Source organism: Salvia splendens, chromosome 1 (genome assembly GCF_004379255.2).
Source record: "Salvia splendens isolate huo1 chromosome 1, SspV2, whole genome shotgun sequence".
NCBI lineage: Eukaryota > Viridiplantae > Streptophyta > Magnoliopsida > Lamiales > Lamiaceae > Salvia > Salvia splendens.
The window spans coordinates 18,063,640-18,077,008 of NC_056032.1; the positions used below are offsets into that span (position 1 = coordinate 18,063,640).

Sequence of the window (13,369 nt, forward strand, 5' to 3'; positions counted from 1 at the left end):
AATTAAGCCATAAATGATGTATTTAGCCAAATTTAAGAACAATTACCGGAATATGGTTGCAAAATGGTGGAAATTCGCCTGAAATTGCTGGGAATCATCGGAATTTGCTGGGAATCGTCGCTTGGGTCGCGGCTTTCTGTCTATCATGAAAAGTGTTCTGCATTCTCTGTCTGTTTTAAAACCCGCCGGAAGACGCATAAGCTTTATGCGTCACTACCTAAAGACGCATAAGTGTTATGCGTCGCTAAGGAAAGACGCATAAGCATTATGCGTCATTATTTAAAGACGCATAATGCTTATGCGGCACTGAACAACGACGCATAATGGTTATGCGTCACTAAACAACGACGCATGATGGTTATGCGTCACTGAACAACGACGCATGATAGTTATGCATCTCTCCCATAACGACGCATAACGGTTGTGCGTCACTCCCTGAGTAAGAATACAACTAAAGCTCTTCATTAAAATGGAATTCCATTAACATGCATTCACAAAAAAAGAAATTTTCCTACTATTGATATGTATTGCAAGTTGGGGGATATGGAACAGGCTCACACCGTGTTTCGCAGAATGCCTTGCAGGGATGATGTTTCTTGGGGGACTTTGATAGCTGGTTATTCGTGTAATGCGGAGTACCACATCTGTATTGAGGTCTACGCTCAGATGATGAGTTTAGGGATTTTCCCGAGTGCGGTTGCGGTGGCAAGTGTTCTTCCTGCGATTGGGAAACTGGGGTTGGCAGAAGAGGGGAGAGGGATGCACGGGTTGATCTTGAAACGAGGGTTCGACTCTGATGTTGTCGTTGGTAGTGCATAGATGGAAATGTACTCTCTCTGTGGACTGATGGGAGAAATGCGGCTTTTGTTGAGCGTGTGGTCGGATTGGGACGTCGTGATATGGAACTCGGCAATTAGTTCCGTTGAGGATCATAATTTGGGTCTCAACATCTTTAGGAAGATGGCGGAAAGGGATATCGTGTCATACAATACGATCATTTCTTCCTACGGATTCCATGGCCATGCCAGGCAAGCGCTGCTGCTTTTCGATGAGATGAAATCTCTGGCAATGAGGCCAAGTGGAGCGACTTTCGTGGGACTCCTCTCCGCCTGCAGTCATGCAGGGCTAGTGGATGAGGGTCGCAGCCTCTATCATTCCATGGTCGTTGACTATGGCATACGGCCCAATGTGGAACACTACTCATGCATGGTGGACCTTCTTGGTAGAGCAGGACGGATTGGTGATGCGTGTGATATTGTTAGGGCGATGCCTGAGGAACCGAATGCTAGTGTTCTGGGGTGCTTGCTTGCTGCGTGTCGGCTCCACAATGTGGATCTTATCGGTGAAGATATTCTCCAAGATAAACTGGATGACTCTGGCTACCATATCCTTATTTCGAACATGTATGCATCGAGAAAGAGATGGAGAGATGCCTCGAGGGTTAGAGCTCTGATAAAGGAGAAAGGATTGAGAAAGAAACCGGGTAAGAGTTGGACGCAGATAGGTCACCACACTCATGTATTTGATGATGGAGATTCAACACATTCTGAGTTTGGGATTATACAAGAAACCTTGAAAATACTATTCTCAGAGATGAGGAAAGGGTATCATTTTTGATAATTTGTTTGCTTGTTGAGTGGTGATATCATTTCTAACATGAATTCTATGAAGACTGAATTGTTGTTGTATAGTATATAAATAGGTAAAGGTTTACTTGTAATTCTTGTAGTTTTTAAAATTTTAATGTTACTCTTATTTGTAAAATTATTCTCGTGTGAATTTAAGTATGATATGAAATAATTTAAAAAATATTAGACCATTCAATAATACTAGTGATAAAACTTTGTGGGTTATGAATGCCCTTAAACCTCAACATAATAGTAACCATATCACCTAACTAAAATACCCATCTAATAAACATCAAATAACAACTTAAAAAGCTTCACAAATTAACATGTTAGTCTCAACTCAAGCCACCATGTTCAAGCACTCAGCCACCCCAAGTTTCAGTTGAAGCATCTTTTCCCTAGCCACCTGCAGCACATGAAAGGGACAAAAAAAGTAAAAAGATTAGAAGCTTTAGATTTTCTTTTATATAAGAAAACTACTACCAATAACAGCAAAAATAACGAATATGAATAAAATCTATCTTATTTTGCTTTCTATACAATCTTTTCAAACATATTTTCAACTATTGCAATATCCCACTTTGGTTAAAGCTAATATACACCAGATTCTATTTAAACTTAACTCACCTCTTGGACAGCCATGATTCTGCTTTCAGCATCTTCAAGTTGGACATTGGTTTCTTGCTCCACTTGTGACAAAAACTTTTTATGCGCTGCTCCTGAAGTGACATCGTCCAAATTTAGCAGAAGAAAGAGTAGCTATCATAATATTTGGCAATATAAGAACTAAGTAAACAGCATGTCGAAAGGCGCAAAAGGTTTTTATGGGAGAACATCCCAAAGATTGGATGCACGTCTCTAAAACAAGCTCACAAGGTCTATATTTAATAAATGCTTGACTGAAACAATCTTAATTATTTGTTGGTTGTGTTTCATTGTTTGACTCATAACTATGCATTACAAGGATATTATGCATAGCACGGAATAAAAATGAAGTAGCTTAAACTGGTTAAAATGGAAACTGCGGCATAATTTGTCAACTCACTTAACACGTGACTTGCAAACTAAAGTAGTAGGAGTACTAGAGATTAAATATCATACTTTGCTTTTCCATTGATATTTTGAGCTCTATCTCATGCTCCTCTAGATTTGCTATTAGGCTGCCACATTCCTGGAGGTGCTGTTCAACCTCTGCATTGAACCTTTTATGTATTCCAATCAACTGTTCCTGTTTTTCTGTATGACAAAATGCATGAACCCAAGATACATAAGAGAAACAGAACATATCTCCAAAATACTTGCAATATCCTAGGAACTGAAATTCCAGGATGTCTTGATAGCGGACTGGCAGGGTAGTGCTCCGTGATTGTTGAAATAGCATATCTGGAAATTTCTAACGATAGAATGACATCTAAGAGCCCAGAGACTTCCTTTTACAGTGAAACTAACAAAATTGGTCTTTTTAGCTCTTGTAATTTTGTAAATGAGATTTACTTCCTCAGTGGATGCTTAATTCTTATATGGGGTGATATATGTAATGTTAGTTAGCCAAAATGATAGTACAACTCTAGATCTATTAGTACATTTAGCCTAATCATTAGTTTATAGCTAGCAGTACTGTACTGATGCAATGACCACCAAAGCCACAGAGCCAAGAGCAGTAGACAGTCTACAAAATCACCCAGCAAAGCAGTGCTTAATTTTTACCAAAAGGTTAAACGTGATTATTCCTACGTATCCAAGTGATTTCTGTTGTGAACATAATCATCCAGCTAATCATTCTCAAGATGTTTATAATAATGTTTTCTCCTGTTACGAATTAAACTACTTCCTACTTTACACTGAATGATTTGACCCTTTAGATAAATGCATATCCTGATATTTTGTATACATGCCGTTCCATTCACTGGTCATTAGTCCCCATCAAGATACACTACTGACCCGTCAAAATATAATGAAAGAACAGGTAAAAACTGTATAATTAATAGCATAATATTGATCATTCTAGTATTTTGGCAAGCTGATTATAGCTGATACCCAGTGCAATTGGCAAGCTAAAATGCTCACACGTCTTTAAACAAGCCTAACTTTCTAAGCTTCAAATATGATACACCTAAATTAACATTAATGGGTCCAAGAAGAGTATAGTGAGACCTAGTTCCCCAGCTAAATTGAAAACACACCTTCCAATTGATCATGCATGCTAAAGCAATCACGTGAGAGTAAATGCAGTTAGGTATAATACAGTGCATGATAGCCGAAAATATATACACATCAGTCAACAGATTAAGCAAAGTTTCTAGAAACAGGCACCTTGAAATCTAGTTTCCAGCTGTTTGCTTTTTGAATTACTCAGATTGGTCAGCTTTCCCCTGGGCACACAAAGCATCATGCTCATGAGAAAAAACCTTTGCATGCACAATCTATTATTTAAATAATTGTATAATTCTATGATCTGAAATTCTAGAGCACTTACACATCTGTTTTAATAAGAGATTCCACATTCTGTAATCGTAACAATATTTCCTCAACTGTAGTGCGCAAAATATCAGCAGACCTTCTGCTACTTATTGACTTCAGTTTGGTTTTAATATGAGACAGAGCCACAGTAAAGAGTGCAACAGCCCTATATTTCATTAGAAGAAAAAATGAACCACATCAGAATAGCCCTTTCCCATATTATTATTATCTCTACTTAGCACTGACAGGAATACCTGGTCAAACCATCCTCCTGGTTCTCTTCCATGTACATTTCACTGGCATCAGGTACCCCTTCTAGTTTTAGCAGAGGCAAGAAGAGATGTTACAAACACGGAAGAAATAAAGAAAAATGAAATAAGGGAGCCAGCCCATGGTTGGAACTAGAAGGTCTTTTGCTAGAATTAATAAACCTTTCAATGAATCTGATGCAGGACTAGATCCAATCACTTCAACATCTTTTCCATTGCCAAGACTTTTATCGGAATTATGTAGAATATTCTCAGATATGCGAATTTCAGGAGACAATTCCTCTGAGTCTTTGCAATCTGCAGTTCCACAGAATGATGCTTAACATGATAGTACATACAAAACAGGGTGGCTTGATGCTTAACATGATGTTCCACAAGGTGCACCACAACTTACGAAATTATCCAAACAACCTATCAAATTCAATAAAAGATGACACTGCACATTTTCAACACAGTCACGCTTGTGTTGAGCACAATAAACCATATCATTCAGGAAAGTGATGTAACAGATTCAGCGTTTAATCTCCAGAAGGTAAAGCAAATAAGTGGAACATAGATTGACCAATATACATGATACTAGGTAAAGGCAATAAACTTTACTTGATTCATCTTCAGAGCTCTCAGAATCAGTCTCATCAATTAAAGATTCGGACTGGTTATCACTGTCTTCATCAATTATGGCATTTGGTTTCACAAGGGGACTTCTCTTTAGACAATTGTCTTCTTTGTTCTTACTCTTACCAACCTTAAATTTATTAAGGAATACAAAGGTGCGTCAAACAATGTAATAATGATTATTTTGTCGAGAGCCACTACAATAAAAATTGTGCTGAAAGTACTTGAGGATACAGATGGTTCCTGTTGCACATCTGGTCCGCGTTTATCTGATTTTGAACTCAGAAAGCTTTTAAAGTTTTGCATGCCTGTTCTATGAAATATTTTCTCAGCAGGACTTTGACCATGAAGTTCGTCTTGCTTACTTTTCTGCAAACTGCTATGTGACTTAATCTCGGAAGAAGGGGTTGAAGTATTATGCACAGTGTTCTTTTTCTTTTTCAACAGGATGTCAGAAGATATGCCTTCTTTCATATTCTTATCTGAAGCTTCAACACCCATTGACAGCTCAAGATCCCTTTGGTCAGTCACTGAATGAAGAGGAAACTCAAACGAAGAGTTATTCTTGGTATCCTTTTGGGGCTGCACAGTGTTCATTTTCTTTAGTAACAGAGAACCAGAAATGTCTTCTTGCAGATTCTTCTTTGATGCTTCAACATCCATTGATTTCTCAACATCTCTTTTATCAGTCATAGAATTAAGAGGAACCTCAAATGAAGAATTATTCCTAGTAACCGATTTTGGCTGCAGTGAGTTCCTTTTTCTTTTTAACAGAAAATCAGACATGTCTTCCTGCAGAATATTCTTTGAAGCTTCGACATCCATTGACTGCTGAAAATCCCTTTGATCAGTCATTGCATTAAGAGGAATCTCAAATGAAAAATTATTTTTGATACCCTTTTGTAGCTGCGGAGAGTTCCTTTTCCTTTTCAAAACAGAATTACATATGTCTTCTTGCAAATTCTTCTTTGGAGCTTCGACAACCACTGGCTGATGAACATCCCTCTGATCAGTAATTGCATTAAGAGACAACTCAAATGAAGAATTATTTTTGATACCCTTTTGTTGCTGCAGAGAGTTCCTTTTCCTTTTTAAGACGGAATTACATATGTCTTCTTGCAGATTCTTCTTTGGAGCTTCGACAACCATTGGCTGCTGAACATCCCTTTGATCAGTCATTGCATTCAGAGAAAACTTAAATGAAGAATTATTCTTGGTACCCTTCGCTGGCTCAACATGTACATCATTTCTTCTATCGGTGGAACTGCTAGCATTGGAAACTTTATTCTTTAGCAACATTGGTTTATCCACAGCTGGTATTGATTTGCTCTTTTCTGACTGCTTTCTCTTTTCTACATTTTTATGCCTTACACCCTGATTTGTCTCTGCTCGAGAACTCATCCCCATAAATTTTTCTCCCTTGCAAGGTAAAGAACCATCCATCAACTTACCATATGATCCCACAGATATATCTCCTTTGGATGAGAGTATTCTGTTCCGTTGACACTCTTTTCTATCAGTAGAATTTGTTGGTTCACTCTTATTACCTCTTTTTCTAGTGGCTTTCCTCCGGGCTAAAGAACGAGTCATTGGCCTTGTGGAAACTTGCACTTGTGAATCACTTTCAATAGTGTCTGAATTCAGGCTTAGTTTTTCAGTAGGACACTGCTTCTTGCTCCTCTCTTGATCTGGATGCAATACCTCACACTGAAGACTGGGATGCTGTTTGCTTGGTGAAGAAACATCTCCTAAAATCTCCCATAGCTTGATCCTCAGAGATTCTCGCCCCCCAGTTTCTATTGTCCTATCATTATTTTGTACCTGTTCTTTTTCTTGTCGAACTCCTTGTTCAATTGAACATACCGGATTCTCAACATGCTCTGCATTATTAACATTCCATTCCTCCACGGAACAGTACACTCTACCAAAGTCCTTCTGTTTGCATACATCAGATCCTAAGCCAGACTTAGCAGCACAAAAGTTGAGGGAAGCTGCAGATGCCTTCTCTAATAGCTTTGATGTGAGACTTGTTCTTCTGGTGGCTGGCAAACTTGGAGTACATTCTGTGTCTAGATCTGCAACTGAATGAGGTAGCTTTGGCTTGAAAGATCTAGTGGAAACCCAAGGGGAGGCATCCTTCGGTTCAACTATCACGTGTTTTTCCACACGTGGTGAATATCCTTCACGGCATCTGACACTATTTTTTTGGCTGCAACTTCCAATTTCAGCAGTTTGGCCGCCCACTGGTTCCTGAACATATTTTGTTTTGGCATTGGAAATAGAATCAACAAGAACTCCTATAGACATCTTCCTGGATTGACTGCAGTAACGGTAGTTGCTACTAAGACTCCGACGATCACTCATCGGCTCCTAACATGTTAAAGTACAGAAACCAATAAGGCTAACTCTATATGAGCCAACGAAAGAGCTAAACAAGCCTAGAATACAAAATCTTCAAAATAAAACAATGAGCAAAGTAACCCAAACTTAATTTCTTCCAGGAATTAAATTAATGATATCAAAGGATGTCGATACAAGGTTCTCGAAGTGACCACTCAAAACAAGCAAAACTTCAGGCCATACATACATAATTCATCTACGATAGATCTCGGATTAAAGGTAGCATGCAAGACTCACCTCGTGAAGATCGGTCTGTCTACCAACATCCGTTCCCATAGCCTTAAAAGAAGTTGCTAAAAAACTCAGTATTAAAAAATCAAGTCCTCGATTGTGCTCCTATACACTTTTCTGCGAGATCCACGTAAAAAATTTATCACCAGAAAAAAAGGAAAGAGAACTAAACAGAAAAACAGTGTAATGCTTGTGAGTGGATTTGTGTGGAGGGGTAAATCATGAAAACTAAAATTATCAGCAGCAAGGGCTACGAAAACAGCTGCAGATATGCGAATTTTGACCAAATTTCTAGTTTAAGTCATACCAAACAGGATCAGAGATAGTGCATCGAGACAGAAAACGGGCAATTGCAAACACAAAATTGAAAGAAAATCCGACGAAATCAAAGTATCATGCAGGCTGGGAGAGTAAAAGACAGGGAGGAGAACGATTTCTTACAGTCAAATCGGCCATGGCGTGCGATTCTGAAGCAAAATGTTCGGAAATAGTATGTGAGTTGGAATCGATGAGAGCGAAATGGAAAAGTGAGGCGGGAAACAACAGGGGAAAATCGGGTTTATGGGGCACTTTACACTAAAGATTACGTAAATGTACCCATTTTGTTATCTATTCCAAAAATGGGAAAAACGCCAACCACATTGGCGTTTCTATTAGTAAAAACACCAACCTCATTGGCGTGTTTACGGGTAAAGACGCCAACGAAGTTGGCGTTTTATACTTGTGTCGTATTTTTGCCGTATTCTCTCCAATTGCAATTACGTTAAAAAACGCCAATGTAGTTGGCGTGTTTAACTAAAAAACGCCGATGAAGCTGGCGTGTTATCCTTGTAGAAACGCGGAACAGATTCGCGTTTTTACGAAAAGACGCCAACGCGAGTGGCGTATTTACTTAGTGAAAAACGCCAATCAGAATGGCGTGTTTACGCAGCATCATATACCAGGCGTGCCTCCCCCAAATCGCGAAAATCTCACAACACACACACCATTCGCGATTTCTCCAGCAGCTGCGCGCCTCCTCTCCGTGATTTCGGCTTACATTCATCAATCGGTGCTATTCTCCCCCAAATTCATCTATTTTATTCGGTTAGTATGCTTACCTTTTACATTATTAGAGTAATTGGTGGATAACTAGGGTTTGTAATGGGTTGTGAATTGAGTAGAAATATTATGCATTTTAGATTGGGTGAATAATATTGTTGTTGATTATTATGTTGGATTGTTTGGGTTTAAGTGAATTTGTGTATAAATTTGATTATAAACCTAAACCCTAGGGTTGTTATAACTAAAAAATTGGGCAAATTGTTTTGGTTTTTATGGGTTTTGGTTGATGTATGTTGATTAGTTTAGATTGTTAAATTTGTTTATATTGTTAGGTTTGTCAAATTGAAATTGGACAAATTGAAAATGTTAGGTTAGGCAAAATTGAAATTGGGTAAATTGAAATTGTTAGGTTGGGCGAATTGTTAATTGTCAACATTGAATGTGCAATGTTGTGTAAGTGAATTATTTGATGTTGGTGTTCAATTTTGTGATATTGGATTACATTGTATCTAATTATTGAAATGGTTTATGGTTGGTTATTGTTGAATTTGGATTATGAATTTGGATTAAATGTTATGGTTGGTTATTGTTGAATTTGGATTATGTAGGTAAATTATGGCATCATCTTCAACCTCTCGTCGTCGGCTTGCATGTGGTCCTGCGGATCCATCTGTATTATATTTTCAGAGACAACACGTCTCTAACAATATATGGGCATGAGTTCAATCCGAATATGTACGTTGCCGACGATATGTACTTGAATACCTTGTTCATACCATTGCTTAATATGTCATCGTGCATCCATTCCACAATTGTGCCAGGATTTTGTCTTTGCACTTCATTCAAATAAGCTGGTAAAACTTTGAACGACCACTCCCATCCACCGTATACAAGCTCAATCGCTGTCCTCCGAGCATACCATGCTTTCTTGTAACTAACTTTGACATGAAATCTATTTTCAATATCCGCCACAATTGCTTTTACCTTGTAGCAAGGATCGTTTTCTATCTGATGGCGAACACTCAACGCTATCATACCCGACGAAAGATTAGCGTGGCCATTATAGTTACGATCCCCCATGCAAGTATGAGCAGTGGTGAACACTCTAATTTGCCAGTGTTCATCATGCTTCCTCAGTGTTGCTCGGCACTCCCACAAACATTTAGGTAAGGACGTATCTTTCGGATTTCCTTGTGGCCACTTACAAACTGCATGCCATCTCTTTCCTTTACTTTCAACAACTGTATATTGTCGGATTTTTTCCAAATGCCAATGAGTCACAGCTGCCTTCAATTCCAACTTCGTTCTAAATTTAGTATGCAAACCGACATTGGTAGGATCTTTTTCACTCCAATAATGCACACTGGGATCATCACGCTCAAAGTTTTTGGGATCAAAACTATCATATGGACCTGGTAAGGTGCGAAAGTAGTTGATTCCAGGCTGTGGGAACTGTGGAACTACTCTTCCTCCAACTGCCCTTCCACCAACTGATGTTTCTCCAACTGCTGTTTCTCCAAGTGGAATGGATGGTCTTGAAGCAACAAATTGTTCATCATCCGATGGATCACCATCTGAGTCTGAACTAACCGTGTCGGAATCTTCAGAATAATAAGGTGATTGGGGATCAAGAAAGTCGGCTTTATCAGGACCTATTATGTCCTCAACCACATCACAATTGTCACGTTCCCCTAAATGCACGCCTCCAGCTTCAAAATCTTGTGTTGCAGCTAAATATGGTTCTTGGGCTCTTGTAGACGTACCAACATCAAAATCTTGTGTTGCAGCAAAATATGGTTCTTGGGCTCTCGTAGACGTACCAACATCAAAATCTTGTGTTGCAGCAAAATATGGTTCTTGGGCTCTCGTAGATGTACCAGCATCATAACTTATGACATGATGACTATGATGTTGAGTAATTGCCGAATACTCAACATATAATTCAATTACACCTCCAATAACCATACTCTCACTAAACATTAGTTGCATGCATACTTCTTCTAGTTGAACACCTATAAACGTGACTCCGGATCCAAAGCATATAGTACGTTTCCATATTATTTGAATATTGTTTTCATATATGCTTATCCCCATCCTTTCACAAATTTTTTCCACAAGGTCATCGTACGAAATTGTTTCATCCAACATAATGAATCCTTTAGCAAAAGGAGGATCATACGAAATAACTGCTCCGGGAATTATCTTTCCACCCCAATATAAATTGACACACCACGTCATACTATCTGCAATAATGTAAAACACAAATAAATATGTATTATTTTTACATTCATCATTATGTAGAGTCAGCGAAAAAATTGACAAAATAATTCTATTAAATACACTACAATATGTATTATCATAACAATCCATAAAATATACTATAACATATAATAGCATAACAATTGGTCAAAATATTTCCATTAAAATATATACTATCATAATAATCCATCAAAATATTAGTGTACCCATAATAATTGGTCAAACTATTATATTAATTACACTACAATATATATTATCACAACAATCAATCAAATATTGGAAGACTAATGTTTAGAAGAATGAGTCTAAAATTTGATAGACTAACCGATTAGAAGGACTAATGGTTGAAAGAATTAGCCAAATTCAAAATATCCACGCTTAAATCCACCACCGGGTCGACCCGAGCGAAAGGTTTTTATGCGTTTGGGAAGGGTTTTCGCGTTTTGGGGAGGGAAAGTGTTTAGGGTCGCGATGTTGGGGGAGATCTGATAAGGATATGGTTCAACAGAAACACGCCGCTCAAATTGGCGTTTTTAAGAATAACACGCCAACCTCAGTGGCGTTTTTATTAGTAAATACGCCTACTGCATTGGCGTTTTATTAATTAAACACGCCAACTACATTGGCGTTTTAGCTTAAAACACGCCAATGAAGTTGGCGTTTTTTACCGCCGCTGTATTTGGCGAAAATACACCTCCAATACGACGCGAAGATAAACGCCAATGAGGTTGGCGTTTTTACTAATAGAAACGCCAATGTGGTTGGCGTTTTTCCCATTTTTGGAATAGATAACAAAATGGGTACATTTACGTAATCTTTAGTGTAAAGTGCCCCATAAACCCGATTTTCCCAAACAACAGAGATCACGACTATCGCATGCCGTGCGTGCACTAGGTGATCAAACCACTATTATTATTATTGATGTTTATTGATTTTAATCAAATAAATTACTAGTAAAATAACCACATTTAAAAATAATTAAAATAAGTTTTCAGGTAGTACTATTTCCCTTTCTGCATCTTCAAAATCAATTTTGCACATTACCAATCTCATCGTATTCTCGGAAGGTTGTACTGTACACGAGCTAAAAGAGACTCCCTTCAGCTCCAAAAGATGAGGTGATTCAACATACTAGTAGTATTACATACATATATAATGTGATGCTGATGTGTATTCGTGGTTTATGCCTAGTTATATATATGGTTACATTTTGTGTTTTTGACATATTTGTAGATTCATTAGGTGGTTAAAAATACTCAATACCACAAAACTTTCCAAAAATTTGTTTTCTCCCACGAACTTTCAACTTACATATAATATCATGAACTTAAATAATTGTTGATTTTTTCTCATCAGTGACAAAATCCGGCTACATTTCATTAGTTGTTATTCCCTCCATCCGCGAATATGAGTCACGTTTTTCTATTTTAGTCCGTCCGTGAATAGGAGTTCCGGTTCACTTTTACGATAAATGATAATAGGGTCTCACATTCCAATAACTCATTTCACTCACATTCCATTTAAAACTAATACTCCATCCGTCCCAAGTTACTTGAGTCGTATTCCATTTCGGGTTGTCCCAAGTTACTTGAGTCATTTATCTTTTTGGCTAAAAATAAAACATTTAATCACACTTACTTTTTTCTTTCTTTCACTTTACCCTCTCCCCTCTCTCTTACTTTATTATTTCTTCTATTTTATTTAACTCACTAAACACAACTTTCTTAAATCCCCGCCGAAAAGAAATGCCTCAAGTAACGTGGGACGGAGGGAGTATATACAAGTGAGACTCATATTGCACTAGCTTTTTTCTACTCATTTTTCTTAACACTTCTTAAAACCCGTGTCGCTAAGAAATAAGACTCCTAACGGCTGACGGAGGGAGTACATCACAAAAGATATGGTTACAAAGTCCCTAGAAGTCAGATATGATTATCCAGCAGATCTGGTTACAAAGTCCCCAGAAATCACTATGGTTATTTCATTAGTGATGTGATTACAAAATCCTTAGAAGTTATATATGATTATCTATCTTATTTTATTGTAGTTGGATTTTGTAATCAATGGGAAAAATTCAACAACTATTTAAGTTTTTAATATTATATGCTAAGTTCAAGTTCGTGGAAAAAGAGCATTTTTAAATGTTTCGTGATATTAGGCACTAATATCCCTTAAAAAAAGTGGTTATATGAACGATCTTCCATGCTAAAAGATTCAACGAGGAATTACATGTAAGCCGGTTCAAATAATCATATACGCCTATAAATGAAAGACACAGTAGATAATTTAGGTGTCAAAAGATTTCAAATCTCGGCTATTTTGTGGTTAATTATCATACGTGCCCAAGAATGAAAGACAAATAAGACGAAGTCAAAGTGGAACATGACGAGGCTGCTACTACTGCAGTTGTAAAACTAATCGAAATGATCGAACAATAAAAAATTATCTTTGAGGAAAAAAGAT

General features: G+C 37.7%; 2 protein-coding genes across 5 annotated transcripts; one reads left to right on the forward strand and one right to left on the reverse strand.

The window, feature by feature from the left end:
- The first annotated feature begins 855 nt into the window (after positions 1-855).
- On the forward strand, positions 856-1,617 carry LOC121740913 (pentatricopeptide repeat-containing protein At4g02750-like). The gene has a single exon (XM_042133602.1). The coding sequence runs from the start codon at positions 856-858 to the stop codon at positions 1,615-1,617; it is 762 nt and encodes a 253-aa protein (XP_041989536.1).
- A 180-nt stretch (positions 1,618-1,797) lies between these two features.
- Positions 1,798-8,147, reverse strand: LOC121744719. Of its 4 annotated transcripts, none has more exons than XM_042138339.1 (11): positions 8,045-8,147; positions 7,610-7,720; positions 5,207-7,222; positions 4,958-5,102; positions 4,520-4,654; positions 4,343-4,403; positions 4,105-4,254; positions 3,942-4,000; positions 2,730-2,864; positions 2,256-2,347; positions 1,798-2,034 (listed from the first exon to the last, which is right to left on the reverse strand). In XM_042138339.1, exons 2-11 carry the CDS (start codon positions 7,646-7,648, stop codon positions 1,969-1,971), a joined length of 2,898 nt encoding a protein of 965 aa, XP_041994273.1. In that variant the 5' UTR covers positions 7,649-7,720; positions 8,045-8,147; the 3' UTR covers positions 1,798-1,968. The 4 variants fall into 4 exon arrangements, with proteins under 4 accessions (XP_041994273.1, XP_041994265.1, XP_041994247.1 ...); XM_042138331.1 differs by having other exon boundaries at positions 4,343-4,400; positions 5,207-7,342; XM_042138313.1 differs by having other exon boundaries at positions 5,207-7,342.
- Between the last annotated feature and the right edge of the window lie 5,222 nt (positions 8,148-13,369).

What these genes read in the sequence shown, in the direction of transcription:
- LOC121740913 (XM_042133602.1), top strand. Translation starts at nt 856, where the DNA reads ATGCGGCTTTTGTTGAGCGTGTGGTCGGATTGGGACGTCGTGATATGG.
- LOC121744719 (XM_042138313.1), bottom strand. Translation starts at nt 7,648, where the DNA reads ATGGGAACGGATGTTGGTAGACAGACCGATCTTCACGAG. An exon ending in TGCATCAGATTCATTGAAAG is followed by an intron (nt 4,404 to 4,519) that starts GTTTATTAATTC and finishes TGCTAAAACTAG; the next exon opens with AAGGGGTACCTGATGCCAGT. An exon ending in TCTCTTATTAAAACAGATGT is followed by an intron (nt 4,001 to 4,104) that starts GTAAGTGCTCTA and finishes TTGTGTGCCCAG; the next exon opens with GGGAAAGCTGACCAATCTGA.